This window comes from Pyricularia pennisetigena (genome assembly GCF_004337985.1).
Source record: "Pyricularia pennisetigena strain Br36 chromosome Unknown Pyricularia_pennisetigena_Br36_Scf_15, whole genome shotgun sequence".
Classification (NCBI taxonomy): Eukaryota; Fungi; Ascomycota; class Sordariomycetes; order Magnaporthales; family Pyriculariaceae; genus Pyricularia; species Pyricularia pennisetigena.
This window is the reverse complement of record NW_021940927.1, coordinates 215,593-231,382: the sequence shown is the minus strand read 5'-3', so window position 1 is coordinate 231,382 and position 15,790 is coordinate 215,593. Positions and strand designations below refer to the sequence as shown.

General features: G+C 53.3%; 3 protein-coding genes across 3 annotated transcripts; 1 reads left to right on the top strand and 2 right to left on the bottom strand.

The window, feature by feature from the left end:
- Positions 1–95: 95 nt before the first annotated feature.
- On the bottom strand, positions 96–2,326 carry PpBr36_11254 (uncharacterized protein; the record flags this gene model as incomplete). The annotated part of the gene is made up of 3 exons (XM_029898356.1): positions 96–1,440; positions 1,758–2,006; positions 2,178–2,326. Coding segments are annotated over 3 exons (1,743 nt in total), but the record flags the coding sequence as incomplete, so codon positions are not given.
- Positions 2,327–13,369: 11,043 nt separating this feature from the next.
- On the top strand, positions 13,370–15,743 carry PpBr36_11252 (uncharacterized protein; the record flags this gene model as incomplete). The annotated part of the gene is made up of 2 exons (XM_029898354.1): positions 13,370–13,383; positions 13,475–15,743. The coding sequence occupies 2 exons, from the start codon at positions 13,370–13,372 to the stop codon at positions 15,741–15,743; spliced, it is 2,283 nt and encodes a 760-aa protein (XP_029743409.1).
- PpBr36_11253 (uncharacterized protein) lies at positions 13,957–14,461 on the bottom strand (the record flags this gene model as incomplete). The annotated part of the gene is made up of 2 exons (XM_029898355.1): positions 13,957–14,016; positions 14,144–14,461. The coding sequence occupies 2 exons, from the start codon at positions 14,459–14,461 to the stop codon at positions 13,957–13,959; spliced, it is 378 nt and encodes a 125-aa protein (XP_029743408.1).
- Positions 15,744–15,790: the final 47 nt, after the last annotated feature.

Below are 15,790 nucleotides of genomic sequence, written 5' to 3'. Positions count from 1 at the left end.
CCTGAAGCGCCTCCTCAATTATGTCGTCAGTGGGCTTGGAAAAGGATTGGCCTTGTATATTTATACCTCCTCATCACCAGTAATACCTTGAGTTCCTAACTACTATCACGAATCTTCTCAGCAGACTGAATGGTTGGCTTTTCGTTTTCTTGCTCTCGCACTGACAATGTGGGCTCCTCTGGGAGGACATCCTCGTACGTGGCCTTGGTGACGGGAGGACGTATTTCAACGTCCGACACGTATTGAGCAGCCGGTCGAAATTTCTTTGTGTTGGCATTATACGTGATCCAACGTCCCTCTTTGACGCCGTCTCCTGACGTTCCAATCTGGGCGATTTGGCAAGCGGGCCACAGACACCTTTCACGACGCTGATCTTTCATCGATGGGGTTTCAAACGTCCTTTCGTCTTCTTCCATGTTTTCATTGACGCTGAAATGGTTGGCCGGGAAGGCCATCTCCGCCCACACAAGCCCTCGCATTGCCCAATCCTCGGGAAGCGGCCTCCTTTCGGCCGTGCGGGGGAACTCGCTCGTCTCGTATTTCTTGGGGGTCTCAAAACCCGCTGCAAAAGAGTTTAAGCATAAACTGAGCAGATGCCAAGGGAAAGAAGCCTCGAGATGCGACATCGCTGGTGGTTTAGCCTCAGCCCCGCCTGGGCCCTTCAGGATGGCCATCTGACGCAAGAACATGAGTCTAACGTTGAGATAAGAAAGTATGTTCAAATCCCCCAGCCGTGAAAGAACAACTATATCTGTGCTTTCCACAAATTGGAGAACTTCTTTAAAGCGCTTGGAAAGGTCGACCACGTCATCTTTGGCCTCCGTGGCGGTGGCAATTGGAGCATTTTTATCATCAGTATTGGTCGGTTTTTGCGTCTCTGAAGCTTCTTGGGACTTAGCCGAAGCCGGCTCATCCCCAACTACGATTTTCCGCTTGGGAATGTCTTTGGTCGAAGCGTCAAGTGCCCTCATGAGAACGTTGGTAGGCAGGCCGTAGTCCAAAAGTGCACAAAGATTTGTCACGGCGATTTGATATCCTGCCTCCAGCCAGCGGCGTGCGCCCTTGGCCACGGCCAGGTCGAGGTTCGAAAGAAATTCATTGCGCGTATCTTCGAGATCTTCGGTGCCCTTGCCGGTGAAGAAAGTCCCGTGACACCTGACCAGCGCACGATCAACGGGTTGCAGGTTACCGTGTGTGCCAGCCATGATGGGTTCGAAAAGGGTGAGAATTGAGTCCCTGGCGCTGTTGAAGGAAATGGGTACACACAAGCTTTTGGCGTAGTAAAAAAGCTGTGCTAAAACATTAGGTCTCGCCAAAATTGCTAGATGGTGATACAGGCGTCCAGTGGTGGGCGCCTTATCGCTAGCTCGCGAGTACCAGCCGCGAGAAACAGCTGTCCAGACCTCCCTGTCGCGAACATCGTCGTCTTCGATGGCCATTCTAAACTCACGCAATACCAATTAGGCGGGCAATCTTTCAAAGGAGTAGAACACAAAAAGAGGCGTACTTACCTATATCGTGAAAGGTCTCCCAAACATTCTATCCAAGTATATTCAAAAGCTGGCACAGTTTCATACAAAAGTGCCATCATAGAGTACGAGGAGTAGATGAATGTGAGCATATACTCAAGTGAATGTGGTAAACGGTGCCTCAAAAGCTCCAAACTTCAAGTAAAACAAAGGGTCAGTCTCGCCTGCCTCGTATAAAAAAAAGAAAAAAGAAAAGAAAACCGTGACGAAATTCTCATGGAGTCTTACAAACTATGGATGCCGTGTCGCCACATGCGCGCCGGCATTGCATATTTGACGGCAAGTCGTCGCAGCGCTCGGCTTGCCGAAGGATGCTGCGAGGCGAGAAAAAAGTCGTGGTGCTCGTGTAGCAACGTCCGGTGCAAGGAAATGAGAGCCTGCCACTGGTCGGTGTTGAGCTTGGGGGAAGCCGAGCCGTTGTTTAGTGAGTTTTGTGCATTATCGACCTCTATACATTTGTTCTCGACCATAACAAGACTAGATTATAGCAAAATTAGTACGACATGGATCTCAGATGGCAGCCTCCCTCCAGATGAGCCACTCGAATGCAGGCAGTAAGGCTTCTTGTCACACGGACCCCCCTTTCGGCAGGCAGGCGGGAGGCCGCCCGTATCTTGTGATTTGGTCCACGCCGGGGCCGAGACTTACCCAGCATATATGCCTTTTACCTCAGCCACCAACTGCTCCTGACCTATAGGACGCGTCTCTGGCTGCTTTACCAACTCGTTGACTTTTTCGACTTCACCGGTGGCGTCGCTGACCCCGCCACCTCCCCTTGAGCCCAAAGCGCGCCGGCTCTGTTGGCCCGATGGCCCAACACGCGCATTATTTGTTGCTCCGCGCGTTTGAGTGGTGGGGGCTCCCACCGCCGCCTGTGAGTTTGTCATTCCCGGGGTTCCATCCTGCCAACGTGATTTGCGCGCCCGGGGCATGGGTTGGAAACCGTTGTTGGGATCTGTAGCCGGTTCTTCTGCTGTTCCTTGATGTGCGGTTGCTGTTGTTGCATGGGCAGTTGCAGGGGTACCTCTGGGACTTGACACTTTTGTCGCGTTGGTTGACAAGGCTTGTTCTTGTGGAGACCACTTTTGCCTCCTAGCTCTCGGTTTGTCTAGGCCAGCGTCGCGGTCCGCGTTTGGGGTAGACGAATCTCTTGATTCTGATGTTCCAGCTCCCCGCCTAGGGGATCCAACCTGTTGAGGAAGATGTTGACTGGATGTCCGTCTGATGCCAGCCGGTTGCGGGCGTTGATCAGTCTGATTGTTCGGCATGTTTCCTTACCCCAATGCTCTGGGAAAAAGTCAACAAAAGATGATTTAGGGTCTGCATTACTGAAATAAGAGACGCAAACAGACGATGATGATAGCTGGGCTTTATATGTCAATCATATACCGCATAACCTTGGCATTGGCTTTCCAAAGGCTAGTCGGTTGCCTTCTTTTTGCGGACTGCACGGGCGAACGAATGAGTTGCGGCTCAAACGCATGCAGTTTTCGGGCAAACCAAGCCGATAAAACAATCCATGCTGTAAAGTGACTTTGACTCATCTATCGTAGTCAGCGGGCGGTTCAGCGTTACCCAGCAAGCATGAGGCGTTTTGGGCTTTCCCTTACCTAGCTTTTGAAAAGTTGCAAGTAAATCCTGGTGTGATTCATGTGAAAATGAATGGAAAGAGCCGCTGGTTCTAAAAACGAATTATGACAGTTGAGTGTCGAACTATGTACCTGAGAGTAATACAGACAACTTCTTCTGGAGGGCTGACTTGCATCCATCATCAAACACCTCATTACAGTTTTTGATTACATTCCAATGGAAACAAACGACAAGAGTTAAACTAATTTGTCCACTTCCAAATCTGGCCGGGCCAAAAGGCTGCTATGCTTCCAAGTAGTAGTAGTAGTAGTATTAGTTAACGCCGGGCTCGGCCCGGCTTGTTAGCCGGCCGTTAGCAACCTCCCGAGGGGTATCTCGGCGCGCGTTCTATCTTCTTTATTTACACAGGGGAAAAACAAGGAGGGCAGAGGCGGATCGTGCCTGACCGGGTTCGGGCCCGGCCCTGATTAGGGGGTTAGTTCACTGACACAACCCCGTGCCTAAGGTGCACGGAGGGTTCGTCTGACGGCTTGTGCCGTGAAGTATGGGTGAAAAGGCAATAAGTCTATTCCTCGCCCGAGTTCGAGTCGCTTACGATCGGTGTCCCTAGGCGTAAAGTGCGTTCGTGGCGCGCGGGGCGCTGGTGGGCCGCTCTGGGGCGGGCGCTGAAGTAGTTGGTGGCTATCGAAAACGCCTCAAAGCTTTTCGGTTGCCCGAGGCTTGTCTGGAAGAATTTGCGGCGTTGGGCGCGGTCTGGCGGCCCGACCGGCCGGTCGTTGTCAGGCCACGGCCAGTTTCTCCACACCGCCCGCGAAAAGCGGCAGTGCACCGGGTGTTCAGGGGAGGTCCGCTTCCAGCACCAGGCACACGAGGTGTTTGCATCCTGGTGGTTGAAAAGGTCATGGTAGGCTTTGAAATCGCCGTGGCCGGTCCTCATGGCCAAGTAATGGCCCAGTAGGGGTCGTGGCAAACGCAGTTCCTCGGGCTCCTTTCTCGGTGTGTATTGGAATTTCCATTGCCTATATGCGGGGGACCGTTCACAAAGTTCTTTACGCCACCAGTCCTTCTCTATATTCGAAAGAATGGCTCTGAGGACCGTGCCGGCACCGCTATACGTGGTTTGCTGAGCCCTCGGGTCTGGGTCCGGCGGTCCGGCAGAGCCGGCCTTGGCCAGCTCGTCAGCCCGGTCGTTTCCCGGGATTCCCTGGTGCCCAGGGCACCAACGGACCCGAACCTCGGTGCCTTGTTTTCGGAGTAGATCGACAAGGTCATGGAACTCCAAAAAGGCCCATTGGGACGAACGCGGCGCGTCGCCTCTAAGACCCCAAATAACCGAGGTGCTGTCCACACAAATCCAGATCCGGGCGCCTGGCTGGGCCTTGGCTGCCGCCTGTAGCCCTCTTAGGGCGCCAATCGCCTCGGCGTCGAAAACGTGGCTTTCCGGCGTAATAGATGCGGAGCCTGCGGCAAATTCCAGGCCCGCCCTAAAAGCGGCCCATCCGTACCCTATTTGGACGCAGTTATTTTCGTGTTTTTCCGAACCATCCGTATATACCACGATATCGTCAGGTGATACCATGTCCAGCCATTCGATAAAGCGGCGGGCCGCTTCCTCTTTTGGGACTCCTCCGGTGGGGTCAGTGCGAGAATCCGGGGCATTGCGAGGTGCGCGCAACTCTAGTCTCCGGATCCGCGGGAGAAGTTGTGCAGCCGTTTGCAGGGTCGTGGCCGAATGGCCCGAGTTGCGGGCACGAGGTGTTTCACGCAGGCGGCTGACAAGGGGGTGCCCCTTGTCCGCGAGCCTTAGTCGGGCGCCGTATTTCAGGCGGGTGTAGGCCAGCGCGACGCGGGCCGAGGGTAATCCTGCGTCCCTGAGAACAGTGGACGAGGGGGTGGTTTTATACGCCGGGAGGATTGCCCGTGCCGCTAAAACCAGCGGTTTGTTCAGTGCTTTGAGGAGTCCTCTTTGTTTGTGCGCTGGGTTGTACCATGCCTCGGCTGCGTAGGTGGCCGAGGAACCCACGCATGCCACCGCTGCCTTGCGAAGTGCAGCCGCAGGCGGTCCGTATCTTACTGCCCCAAAGCTTTTGAGGTGGGCAGCGACCGCCATTGCTTTGGCAGCCCTTTCGGCCACGTGGCGGCGCCCGTCTAGCCGTCGGCTGAACCAAAAACCAAGCCAACGCATGCCCGGGTAACGCTCGGCCCCGGAGGCGCTTTGTCCGCGTCGACCGCCCGGTAGTTGGACCGGGGTAACCGTTCTACCATTAATCCGGATTTCCGGGTTGCGACCGTGCCTTTTCTTAGTGATATGGATCACCTCTGTCTTTTCCGCTGCAAAATGGATTTTCTCTTCCGCCGCAATTTCGTGCATATCCCGGAGTTTATCTTCCAGCCAACGTACGTTCTCCTCCAACGAGGGTGACGATTTCCATGTAAGCACGTCGTCTGCGTATGCCAGCCGCCACTTCGCACCGTTTTTGACGAGGTACGCCAGATATAGCATATATAGGATCGGGGAAAGGGGAGACCCTTGCGGGGTGCCGCACCCAAGCCGCCTAAAGCCCGTGGTCGTACCCTCCAGCCGGACTCGGGCCTGGCGGCCGCTTAAAAAGTTAATCACGAACCTAAGGAGCATTTTACTAAACCCGAGGCTCCGCATTTTCCGTATCAATCGCCCATGGAGGAGGGCGTCGAAGGCGCCTTGGACGTCGCATGCGACAAGGGTGACTTCCTCCCCGCGAGCTAGAGCCTGCTCGATATCGTGGGCGAGGGCACAAACCAGATCCGTCGCCGATCGTTTGGGTAGGGCACCGCCGTGGGTGCAGCTAAGGAGCCCGTTGTCGTGTATGGCCCAAGCTATCCGGCGTGCAACGAGCCTCTCGAGGCCTTTTCCGATGCAGGAGAGGAGGGCTATAGGCCGCCAGGATCGAACGCTGCTCCGGTCTTTCTTCCCCGTTTTCGGTAGCATCGCGACTTCGGCCTTCTTCCAAGGCGCTGGGAAATGTCCGAGTTCCAGGCAACGTTGGTAGAGCCTGCGCACCGGCTCGGCCAACGAAGCCCATCCGGCTTTTAGTAGCCGGACGGTCATTCCGTCGATGCCCGGGGACGTGCTCGTAACCCCAATGCAGGAGCGCTCCGCCTCTTCCGCACTAACCTGGGTGTCCCAAGGGATTTTAGCCTCGTCCGGCGACCAGGCCTCCAAGGGGTCTCCCTGCAGGTCATCCTCCGCCGAAAATCGGCCAAGCACCTCCCGTTGCAGTGCTTCCGCTTTTGCTAAAGGCTCGCTCACTTGCTCGCCGTTAATAACCAGCGGCGGGGACCGGAGGCGTGGTCCGGCTCCCAGCCAGCCCACCATGTTCCACAAATCCTTATCGTCGCGCAGTTGGTCGATCCGGTGCCTCCAGTACTCCCGCTTCGCGGCCCGCACCCCTTTCGTGTAAGCTTTCTCCTCGGCAGAGGCGCCTGCCCTATTTACAGCGCTCCGTTTTACCCGCTGAAATTCGGTCCAGAGCCGCTGGCAGTTTTCGGTCCACCAGGGAGCCGAGCTGCCCCTTTTTCCCGCCGGCGTACCCACGACCCACGTCACTTGCTCCCACAAAGTTGTAAATTCAGCTACCCACGCGTCCAATGCGTAGCCATCGGCCGCGGATCCCGGGTCCGGCATCTCTTGCATGCCAAAAGCAAGTAGCTCCGCGAACTTTGGTAGCCGGTCGTCCCTAACCGAAACGTTGACCGCCTCCGGGCGGGGGGCGCCGCGCGTCCGCAGCGTGGTATAAAGGGATTCGTGGTCGGAGCCTGTGTAAAGACTGCTGTCAACCACAGTTATTGTGCTGGGGAGGTTGGAAAAGACCATATCCAGTAAACCCCCGTCGCGGTGGGTGGGCACGCCGATATTTCCTGTAAAACTCATCCCCTGGGCTTGCGCCCATGCCGTCAGTTGATCCCCTCCGCGTGCGTTTGCGCGGCCCGGCTGGTATGCAGCAGCCGTTACGTTAAAATCGCCGCCTAGCACCGTGGGTCCATTTGGCACGGTATTGCATACCATTTCCAGCGCGGCCTCAGTGCCCGGAGCCCTATATACGTTAACAAACAATATTCCGTTAATTTCGAGCCAGAGTACGTCCCGCGTATTTTGGCCCTGCGGTAACCGTCGTTGTGCGGCCCCTAGGGCTGCCCCCTTTTTGACGTAGGTGAGCACCCGAGGCCGGAGCCCAGTCATGGCTTCGTAAGTGCTTGCGTGCCATTCGTCCACTGGCGCAAAAACATCATAGCCCGGGTGCGTTTGTGTAGTCGTATTTAGCCCGCACCATGGCTCTTGAACGTTAACCAGGTCCACTTTTCTCTGGTGGCACAACTCCAATAGGCTCAGATGCACACCCATCCTTTTACCTACGTTGGCCCAAACTACGTCGAGGCATTCCCGCTGCATATTGCCGAGCGAGTATTTCGTCATATCGATCGATGGGTTGCTTCCAAGTCTATCACATCAGCGGGGCAGATTTCGGCAGCCGCTGCGTCTTCCTCCATTTCGGCTGCCCAAACGATTTCGTCGTGCACACGTTCCTGTTCAGCCTGCAGGAAGTTGCGGATGTCCGCCCCTGCCGCCTCGCATGGCCGCGCTCTTTTATTTGAAATGCTCGATCGGGAGCTCGAGGTTTGCGAATGCTGCGATGAGGTGTTTAGGACCGGGATTGCAGGTGCTGGCTCTCGGCGGGCCGCCTCAGCCCGGTCGTTGATAATCGCGGCACGGTTGGCACGTCCGATTCTGCGAATCCCCTTTAGTTTACGCTGTGAAGGTCGTTCAAACTTCCCATTTACCACTAAAGGTCGGGCAGGGCAGTTCTCATGTCCGGATGGGAAATGGCCGTGGCAATTGACGCATTTGGGGGCTGCCTTGCACGGCTCTTCCTCTGTCGCATGTTTTGCTTCACCACATATGCCGCAACGCGCTTGCCGTACGCAGCGACGTATTTCGCAATATCCCTGGCAACCGTCGTGGTGGTGTGTAATTTTGCGTGATTTTTCAACCTTCCGCGCACGTTTCGACACTCCAAAAAGCTGAAAGGGCTTTACGGGTTGAACGAAGGACACTATCCACGTGCCCTCAGCCGTATGTGGGTCGTAACCATGTTTGGAAATATGCCAGTTGACTGGCTGCTGGCCTGCTGCCACGGTAATCTCCTCCTGGATTACCTCATGTACGTCCTTTCTTCCGTCCAGGCAATTGAGCGTTCGGGGCACTCCAGAGACGGCGTATGTGTGCCAGGTTGTCGGGACAGTGACTTCCCGCGCGTCCAATGCGTCCATAATGGCCTTAACTACGTTGGGGCTGAGGAGTTTTTGCCGTGTTTCCTCAGAGGCCACCGTAACACCCCAGCCCGTGGGGATGCGCTTGGCGTTTGGGATTTCACTGTGTGGCACTGAAACCAATTCGGCCAATTTGGTCGTTACCGCGTATGGCTCCCTCGTCACCATCCGCAGTTTGTCATTTACGCGGATCAGGATGCGGTTGGACGGTTGTTCTGTCAAACGTTTCGGGGCTTGGGAGCGGTCCCGGCCCGATTGGGAGGGAGCTGCGGAGCTGTCAGGTGCATTGCCGGGCATCGTACGTATCGGGTACGAGCGCGTGGCCGGGGTTAAAATTCGCGTTGGGGCCGCCGCTGGTGGCGTGGCGGCTCGCTCGGCCCATGTGACCGATTTGTTAGTGGGCGTGCCTCTGCCTTTAGAGGCCGACGACGCCGTGCCCGTCCTTGTAATTAAGATGCTGCGCCTTTCGCTGGAACTGGTCGGCGAACGCGACGGGGAGCGCGAGCGCTCTTTTTCAGGGAGGGTGCGACTGAGGAACCAGCCGCTGATCACGTCGTCAAGTTCAAGAACAATTCTCCTAAGCGCGGCGTCCTCCGGGGCCTGTAAACTTTCGAGCTTGGCTGCAAAGACCTCTTCGAGCCAGCTGCCGACTGTTTCCACGTTTTCCAACTCCTGCTGCAGTGTTTTGATGGCCAGGGCCGGGAGGCTGGAGTACCTTCCGCGGCCAGCCGGCTGAGGCGCGTTAGCGGTGCGCGTGTCGAGAGATACGTGTCCCGACTCGGCCTGGCCCTGCGGCAAAGCCTGCGGCGTGCTCTGCGGGCGCGCGCGGCGGTTTGAGACCTCTGGTGAGGCCATGACGACCGGCGCCCGGAGGGCGAAAATTCTTCAGCTGTTAAGCTTATTGGTGTGTTTGGGTGTGAATCGCTAACAAAGGTGGGTCTGACCCATGAATGGTGGAGGATGCTTGCGGTGCTAGAGGTAGGCGACGTAATAAACGCAAATGGCACCCTATCAGAAAATGTGCACGTTTCCTTGCACAGTTTACGCCTGTGGTCATCAAGAAGATGACGCACCGGAAAAGTGTCAAACTGCAATTGAGACTGGCATCTGTCCCTCCTGGAAAAATGATGCTACGTACAGCACAAGTGAATGCACGGAGTGCATGAAGAACAACGTGGGAGGGAAAAAGTCGAGGCAGGAAAACGATGAGGCGTTTCAGGTTTGATGCGTCTCAATGATTCTGTGAGCCACGGTTCGATCCTGGACCCGAGAACGATAGTCATGGAGGAAGGTTGCGGCGTAAAGATTGAAGCTGTGTATTTGGTGGCATGCTGGGCGAGTTGTCAGAAAGAACAGCAAAGAAAAACGGGAATAAATCAGGTGCAATCTCGACTTTAATCATTTCCTAGTTTAGCTAAGCTTGGCTTTGTTATCCATTGTGAAATTATACTGAGTGTCCCGCCAAATGAGCCCCTGAGAACCTGAACAACGGCGACGTACATCGGCTCTTTCCGACCCCCATACCTCGAGCTACTGAAGTGCTTGCAACCTTGGTAACTTTGGTAGAGCGCTAGCTTGAACTTCGGAAGAAGATGTCCAGGAACCTATGTAACTGAGTACGTATTTCCCAATTGACCCTACTTGATTGCGAGGGATACAAAATCTTCGCCAAGTCTTTGGGCTACCCTAGCCCTTTCCTCCTAACAACGCTGATCGTTCCCTGCAGCCTAGCTTGTTATCCCGGAACTCGGCACGGCCTTGTCGGTAAAATTTCTGCAAATTCTATCAGCTCCCTTCACGTCAGATCTCATTGCCGACGTTACAGCCTGGACCAGATCGCCTCGGTCCTTCATGGATCTTATGGGTTCGCGACCATATGAGGTGGACGGCTATATATTTCGGCAGGATGTCAGGCGTCTCCGCCATGAATGCTGGAACGAAGACTCTAAGGCTTCAGTCTTCAGGAATTGACGTTATATAGCCTTTCAGATCGCCCTGTAGAAAGAATTTTCTCGACTTTGTTCTACACTAGTACGACAGCAATCGTGGTAATTCATGAAACCTGTGCAATCGTCCCAACCATTGGTTGACGTTGCGTACCCCCTGGCCGACACCCAAAAACAAACAGATTTGTATTGTTACCATCCGTATTATTTTATAAATATCTTAATGAAGTTTTGACTTTCAAACTCACCTTTTTCTGATATTAATTCCTTATCTTCCAATGAGGCAATATACCGAAAATCAGTTTATTTCCGCTATTAGTCATTCCTCCTTGCTTGAGCCTCCCTGCTTCAAATCAAGGGTCAATAATTTCAACCAGTTCTATTTCTGATCACATACGCAAATGAATCAGATGCCTCCCAGGCAGCAACCTGTTAGGAGTAGGAGATTACGGCAGCGAGCCCGAATCCTTGTGTCTTCTATCATTGGTGCTTTCCGGTCGACATCCTTGGAACAGGCACAATTAATCACGGAGGCCTCCTGATGAGTGCATCTGCGGTCACAGGAGGATGGTTAAGAGCTTTGTACCGTGCAGTAAGTCCCGGGATGCTACCCCGTAATCATACTTTCCAAAGACTCCGTGGAGGTGAAGACCAATAGGAACGAGCCCGTAACGAAAGGTCCCCTTAGAATCAACTTCGCCTCTGACACTTAGTCTTACATTAGTCCTACATGTATGTTCTCTTGGAAAGCCATCCCGGCGTGTATTTATGGACAGCCATCTAGGCAATTCCAGCAGGGGTGTTCACCCGGCCGCAAGTCGTGCTGGGGTCGAGGCTTTGCAGCGCAGGGACAAACAGGCCTGATAATGTCTCATCCGCGACAAACTGGTAGCCCTAGCTAATTTGCCCCACAACTGCCACGATTTGGGTTCCACATTACGCCTATTGTGGAGTGCTTGCTTCCCATCACACACTCCACCTCCGGCATGATTTTCACCTGGAGTTCCTTGAGTAGGAACATCAGCCTTCTGCGAGCTTCATTGGGTAAATCATGTGTCACGCAAGTCGAAGGGATGTGCGATCAGCTTGACCGGGACTTCAGTCCCAAATCCCAGTCCCCGATGGCAGAGCAAAAATCAATTACTTTGCGCGCAGGAAAGACTAACTTGTTCTGGTCGTGCTCGAAGCGGTGCCGCGATCGTTGAAAGGTACCGCGAATGAGAGTATACGTAATTTTGGAACACTAATCTGAACCGTGCCTCTTTCAAGTAAAGAGACCGGGGAAGCACCAATAACAGAAGCTGGGAGATGTCACGGCCAGGCAAACATTGGAGAACCTCAGTGTATTAGGCGCTATCGACGAAAATTCTAAACTGAAGAGAAGAGAGAAATTACAATTGACGGCGCACTGGAGAGACGCGTTTTAAATCCGGGGTGAGTGGACCCTTTGCACGCCCTGGGCCTAGCGTGGCTGGTGAGTGGAGTGGTGATTCTGAGGGTAGGTCTAGTGGCCTAATCCTCACATATATCGGCTTCGGAGGGTGGTATATGGAATTCCGTATTCAATCGAGGCTTTCCGGATTGACTGGCCGGCCACGACAGCGCTGAGGGCGATATTGATGTCAGATTCTGAATATCGCGGCATTGTTAGCTAAAAAATCAGAATCCAAAATATGGGATCAAACGCGAAAAAATTGATCAAGTAACGCGTTAATATCAATTGGGGTGGCTGGGAATATTCGGTGGCTGGGAGTGATCCGCTAGGGTGGGTCCCGACTTAGTTAATATTAGTAAACCTATCCGGTAGTGTATAGCACTACTAAGCTAGTTCAAACAAAGATCCGTTTGGCAGGTCTCTTTCGCACTGACCGTAGGGTTGTTCAGAGACGGTTGCAGGGATTTACAAGCATATTCATCGCAGTTACTGAGGACATAATTTCGTTTACAGCTTTGCTAGGCTGGATATTTATGTGACCTAGATACGGGGGAGAGAAGAGTGAGAAACCAAACAGCGGTACACGCGTTGAAGCCAATGAAAAGTCATCAGTTTCCTGGACGAGCTCCGGATGTAAAAGTCAAGACCGCAGGGTGTTTTAGCTGGACGGACCCCAACAGGAGCGCGGCTAAAATATCAGTCTGCTGCCGAGGCCTGTACACACCAAACCCTGTCGTACATGGTGTCAAAGTTGTTGACGGCGCAATGCCCGGAGTGGAGGCTTGTGAAGAAAGAAGGGGGATGTAAAACCCTGCCCCGGTATTACTTCCTATTGGTGAGGGCTGCCTGGGATGGGCAATTATGTGTGTTTGCTTTTGCTAAAAAGGCAGGAAGTTTCAGCCCGTCCGGATTCTAAGCAAATGCCAAGCCAATAAGGGGGAATCAAGGCGGGGAAAGCGCGGAGATGGCGGATCTTTTGCCAGAAACGGATGATCCCGAACAACGTTAGGTTTATGGAAGGTACCACGGTCACAATTTAGCAAGTTTCGCGATGCTAAAATATTGACTGCTATACTTCTATAGCACATTGGGGGTGCAAACTGCAAGAAAGCATGTAATCTTTGTATTTTAGTTATTCCATGCCCCAAACAGAGGCTCAGTTCCCATCATCCTGACTTAGAACCAGTCGCTTAAACAACATCCACAGAAATGAGCCCATCAAAGCATACGCTGAGCCTTGAGCAGGTTACCCCGCTATTCAGTCAACCCCATGTTCAAAGCCATCAGAACTTCTTGTCATCGCTAGACAAGCACAATAAAATACGAAGGGCTGAACTCTGCCGAATAAAACGGGACGAATTACTACAGAGTTTTCGTTCGATCGAGTGCTTATTTGCATTGTACTCGCTCGTGTTCCAGGAACATATTTCCGAGAGAGATTGCAAGGAGTGGAATGAGTTTCACAAAGTTGCAAAAGAAGGCTCGAGACGCCTCAACATAATCATTAAAGTTACCCTCGCTTGGGGCAACGAGGTGGTCACTCATTACAACTTTGTATCACAATGCAGAGCTCACTGTGAGAATCTCCGGGCTGTTGCATGGTACAACAACAAGTGTCAGCCTTGGGCAAAGGTGGTCGAAATCTTGAACGCATCTATTCGGATCAGAATACAAAGGAATGACGGGCGGTCAAAAGTGAGCGACTCTCGCAATCCGATTCTTCCCCAGGATTTGGTCTATGCCAAGCGTGCTTTGAAGGGGGACGTTAAGTTTGTCAATGAACCGACCAAGGAACTATCTGAGGACTATGGCTTCGATAAGCATGGGCTGATTGTTCGACGGAGATTTGCGGCATCATCCTTGTCTTCGTCAACATTCCACGACTCTCCGAGGCTTATTATTGGAAACAACGACCAAGATGGGTTCCCGAGGCCGACTGACCCGCGGTCGGCATCCCAGCTGTCTTCTCAAGCCCAACGTGATATTGCACGCGACAGCAATGTGGCGCCGACCCCGTCCGGCCAGGGACCACCATCGCTATCGTCCCGTCCAACGACTCTGGAAGCCATAGACTTCGCGACAGAATCGCCGTCGTCGCTGCGCCAGTGTTCAACCCATACTTCCCCTACCGAGGACAATAAGTCAACCCTCATTCCATCGACTCCATTACCGGCATCGAGTGCGTCTTCAGCCGCTCCAGGTCTGACAGCTAACGAGACTTCGAGGCAATCGTCAAGCAGCTTGATAGAAATCTCGCCATCGCGATCATCCATAAGCGAAAATAACAATCATCACGAGTGCACGCCTCTAACCACACTTAGTTCAGTACCACATACGGTAGTGAAAAGTATAGGTTGCAATGATGCTTCACGATTGCCAGTTGCCTTTTCACCATCATCGCCGTCCTCGACATCTTGCCAACAATGCTCGCGATTTGCCGAGTCGCCTTGTGTCATCTCTGATCCTGCAGTTCCTGCGACAGCACCATATTTATCGTCAATCTCACATAGGCTGCTGCCGTCATCACCTCTCGCAACAACAAAGTTTCGTAATTCGGAGCCCTCATTGTCCCCCCCGGAAGAGTTTTCACATGAAGCCAAATCAAGTATGGTCGAAACGCCTGAGGTGGCCTGCTCAGAAGACGACACCGCCATTGAGCAGGAGCCGTCACATACTGCGACTGTTGCCTTCAGCTCTACAGTTGAAGCCACGAACAATCCAACACGATCACCTTCGACAGATCCTAACCCGGCATTTTTGCCGCCCTCCGTATCGCCGCGTTCCTCGTTCCACCACGAAATAACCCAAACCCTGACGGCAACCTCAAATTGCCGCGTCGATGGCGCTGTCAAATGCACCGTGGCTCCCTGTTTGCCTACGAAGCCTGAACTCGTTAGGAAACGACCTGGATCCAATTCACACGAATCTTTACCGAAGAAGCAAAAAGAGAATGATGGGGATCCTACCACCGCATTGGTTACACCACTTCGCCCATTATCAGCGGCAGCTTCGGGGTCCCACAGGCTGGATAGTCACGCCACAATTAACTCAACTGAATCGACTCCATCTTCACCGACCTTGGCGGCAAACCCCTGGCTGAAGGATGCCATGTTATCCTTGGACCGACTGGACAAAAACAAATGGCTCAACGATGCCATAATAAATGCCTACATACATGTTTTGGCCAAGCGACATGGATTTTGTTTTTTGAACAGCCATTTCCTGCAATCTGTACCGACCTTGTCGTGCAAGGCTGAGTATGGGGATCCCCTGGAGTCGGACTTTGTTCTGATGCCTATCTATGAGAATCACCACTGGTACCTCTTGGTCATGTATAAGTCAGACACTGGAGACACGGCCCAAAATCGTATTGTTTGTTTTCTCAACTCCCTAGAATCGCACCCCCTGTCGTCTGATACTTCTGCTCGATGGATACAATATCTCAATAATCTCGGTTATCAAGGACTTGTCCGCCAAAGACAAGTCAAGGTCCCCCAACAGTCTAACAGCGTGGACTGCGGAGTCTTTGGCCTTGCGTTCGCCTACCAGATCGTCGAAAATCTTCAACAGTTCATCGATTCTGTCGAGAGCGGGGCGAGCCTGGGCTGGACGATCGACGCATCCAAGTGGCGCAGGCGTCTACGGCGTGAACTTGAGCTCGCATACGGCCTCGATTCCGCTGCTCCGGATTGCAAATTTAAGAACACCGGGCACGGCGATGACGAAACCTGTGCAGATGTGATCTCGGCATGCCACGCCTTCAAAGCTCCCAAAGCTTTGAAGCAAGCCCTGTCGTTAGCCACAGTTGCCTCTTTCGAAGCCACTGCTGTGGACCTCGAAATAAGCCATAACGGGACTATGGCCAGTGTGTTTACTACCTCGATGCCGCCTGAATCAACATTACTGCTAAATAACGATGTAACCATTGTCTTGTGAGTGAGAAGGAATTCTGAATCAGGAATTCCAAATCGCAACAGAATTAC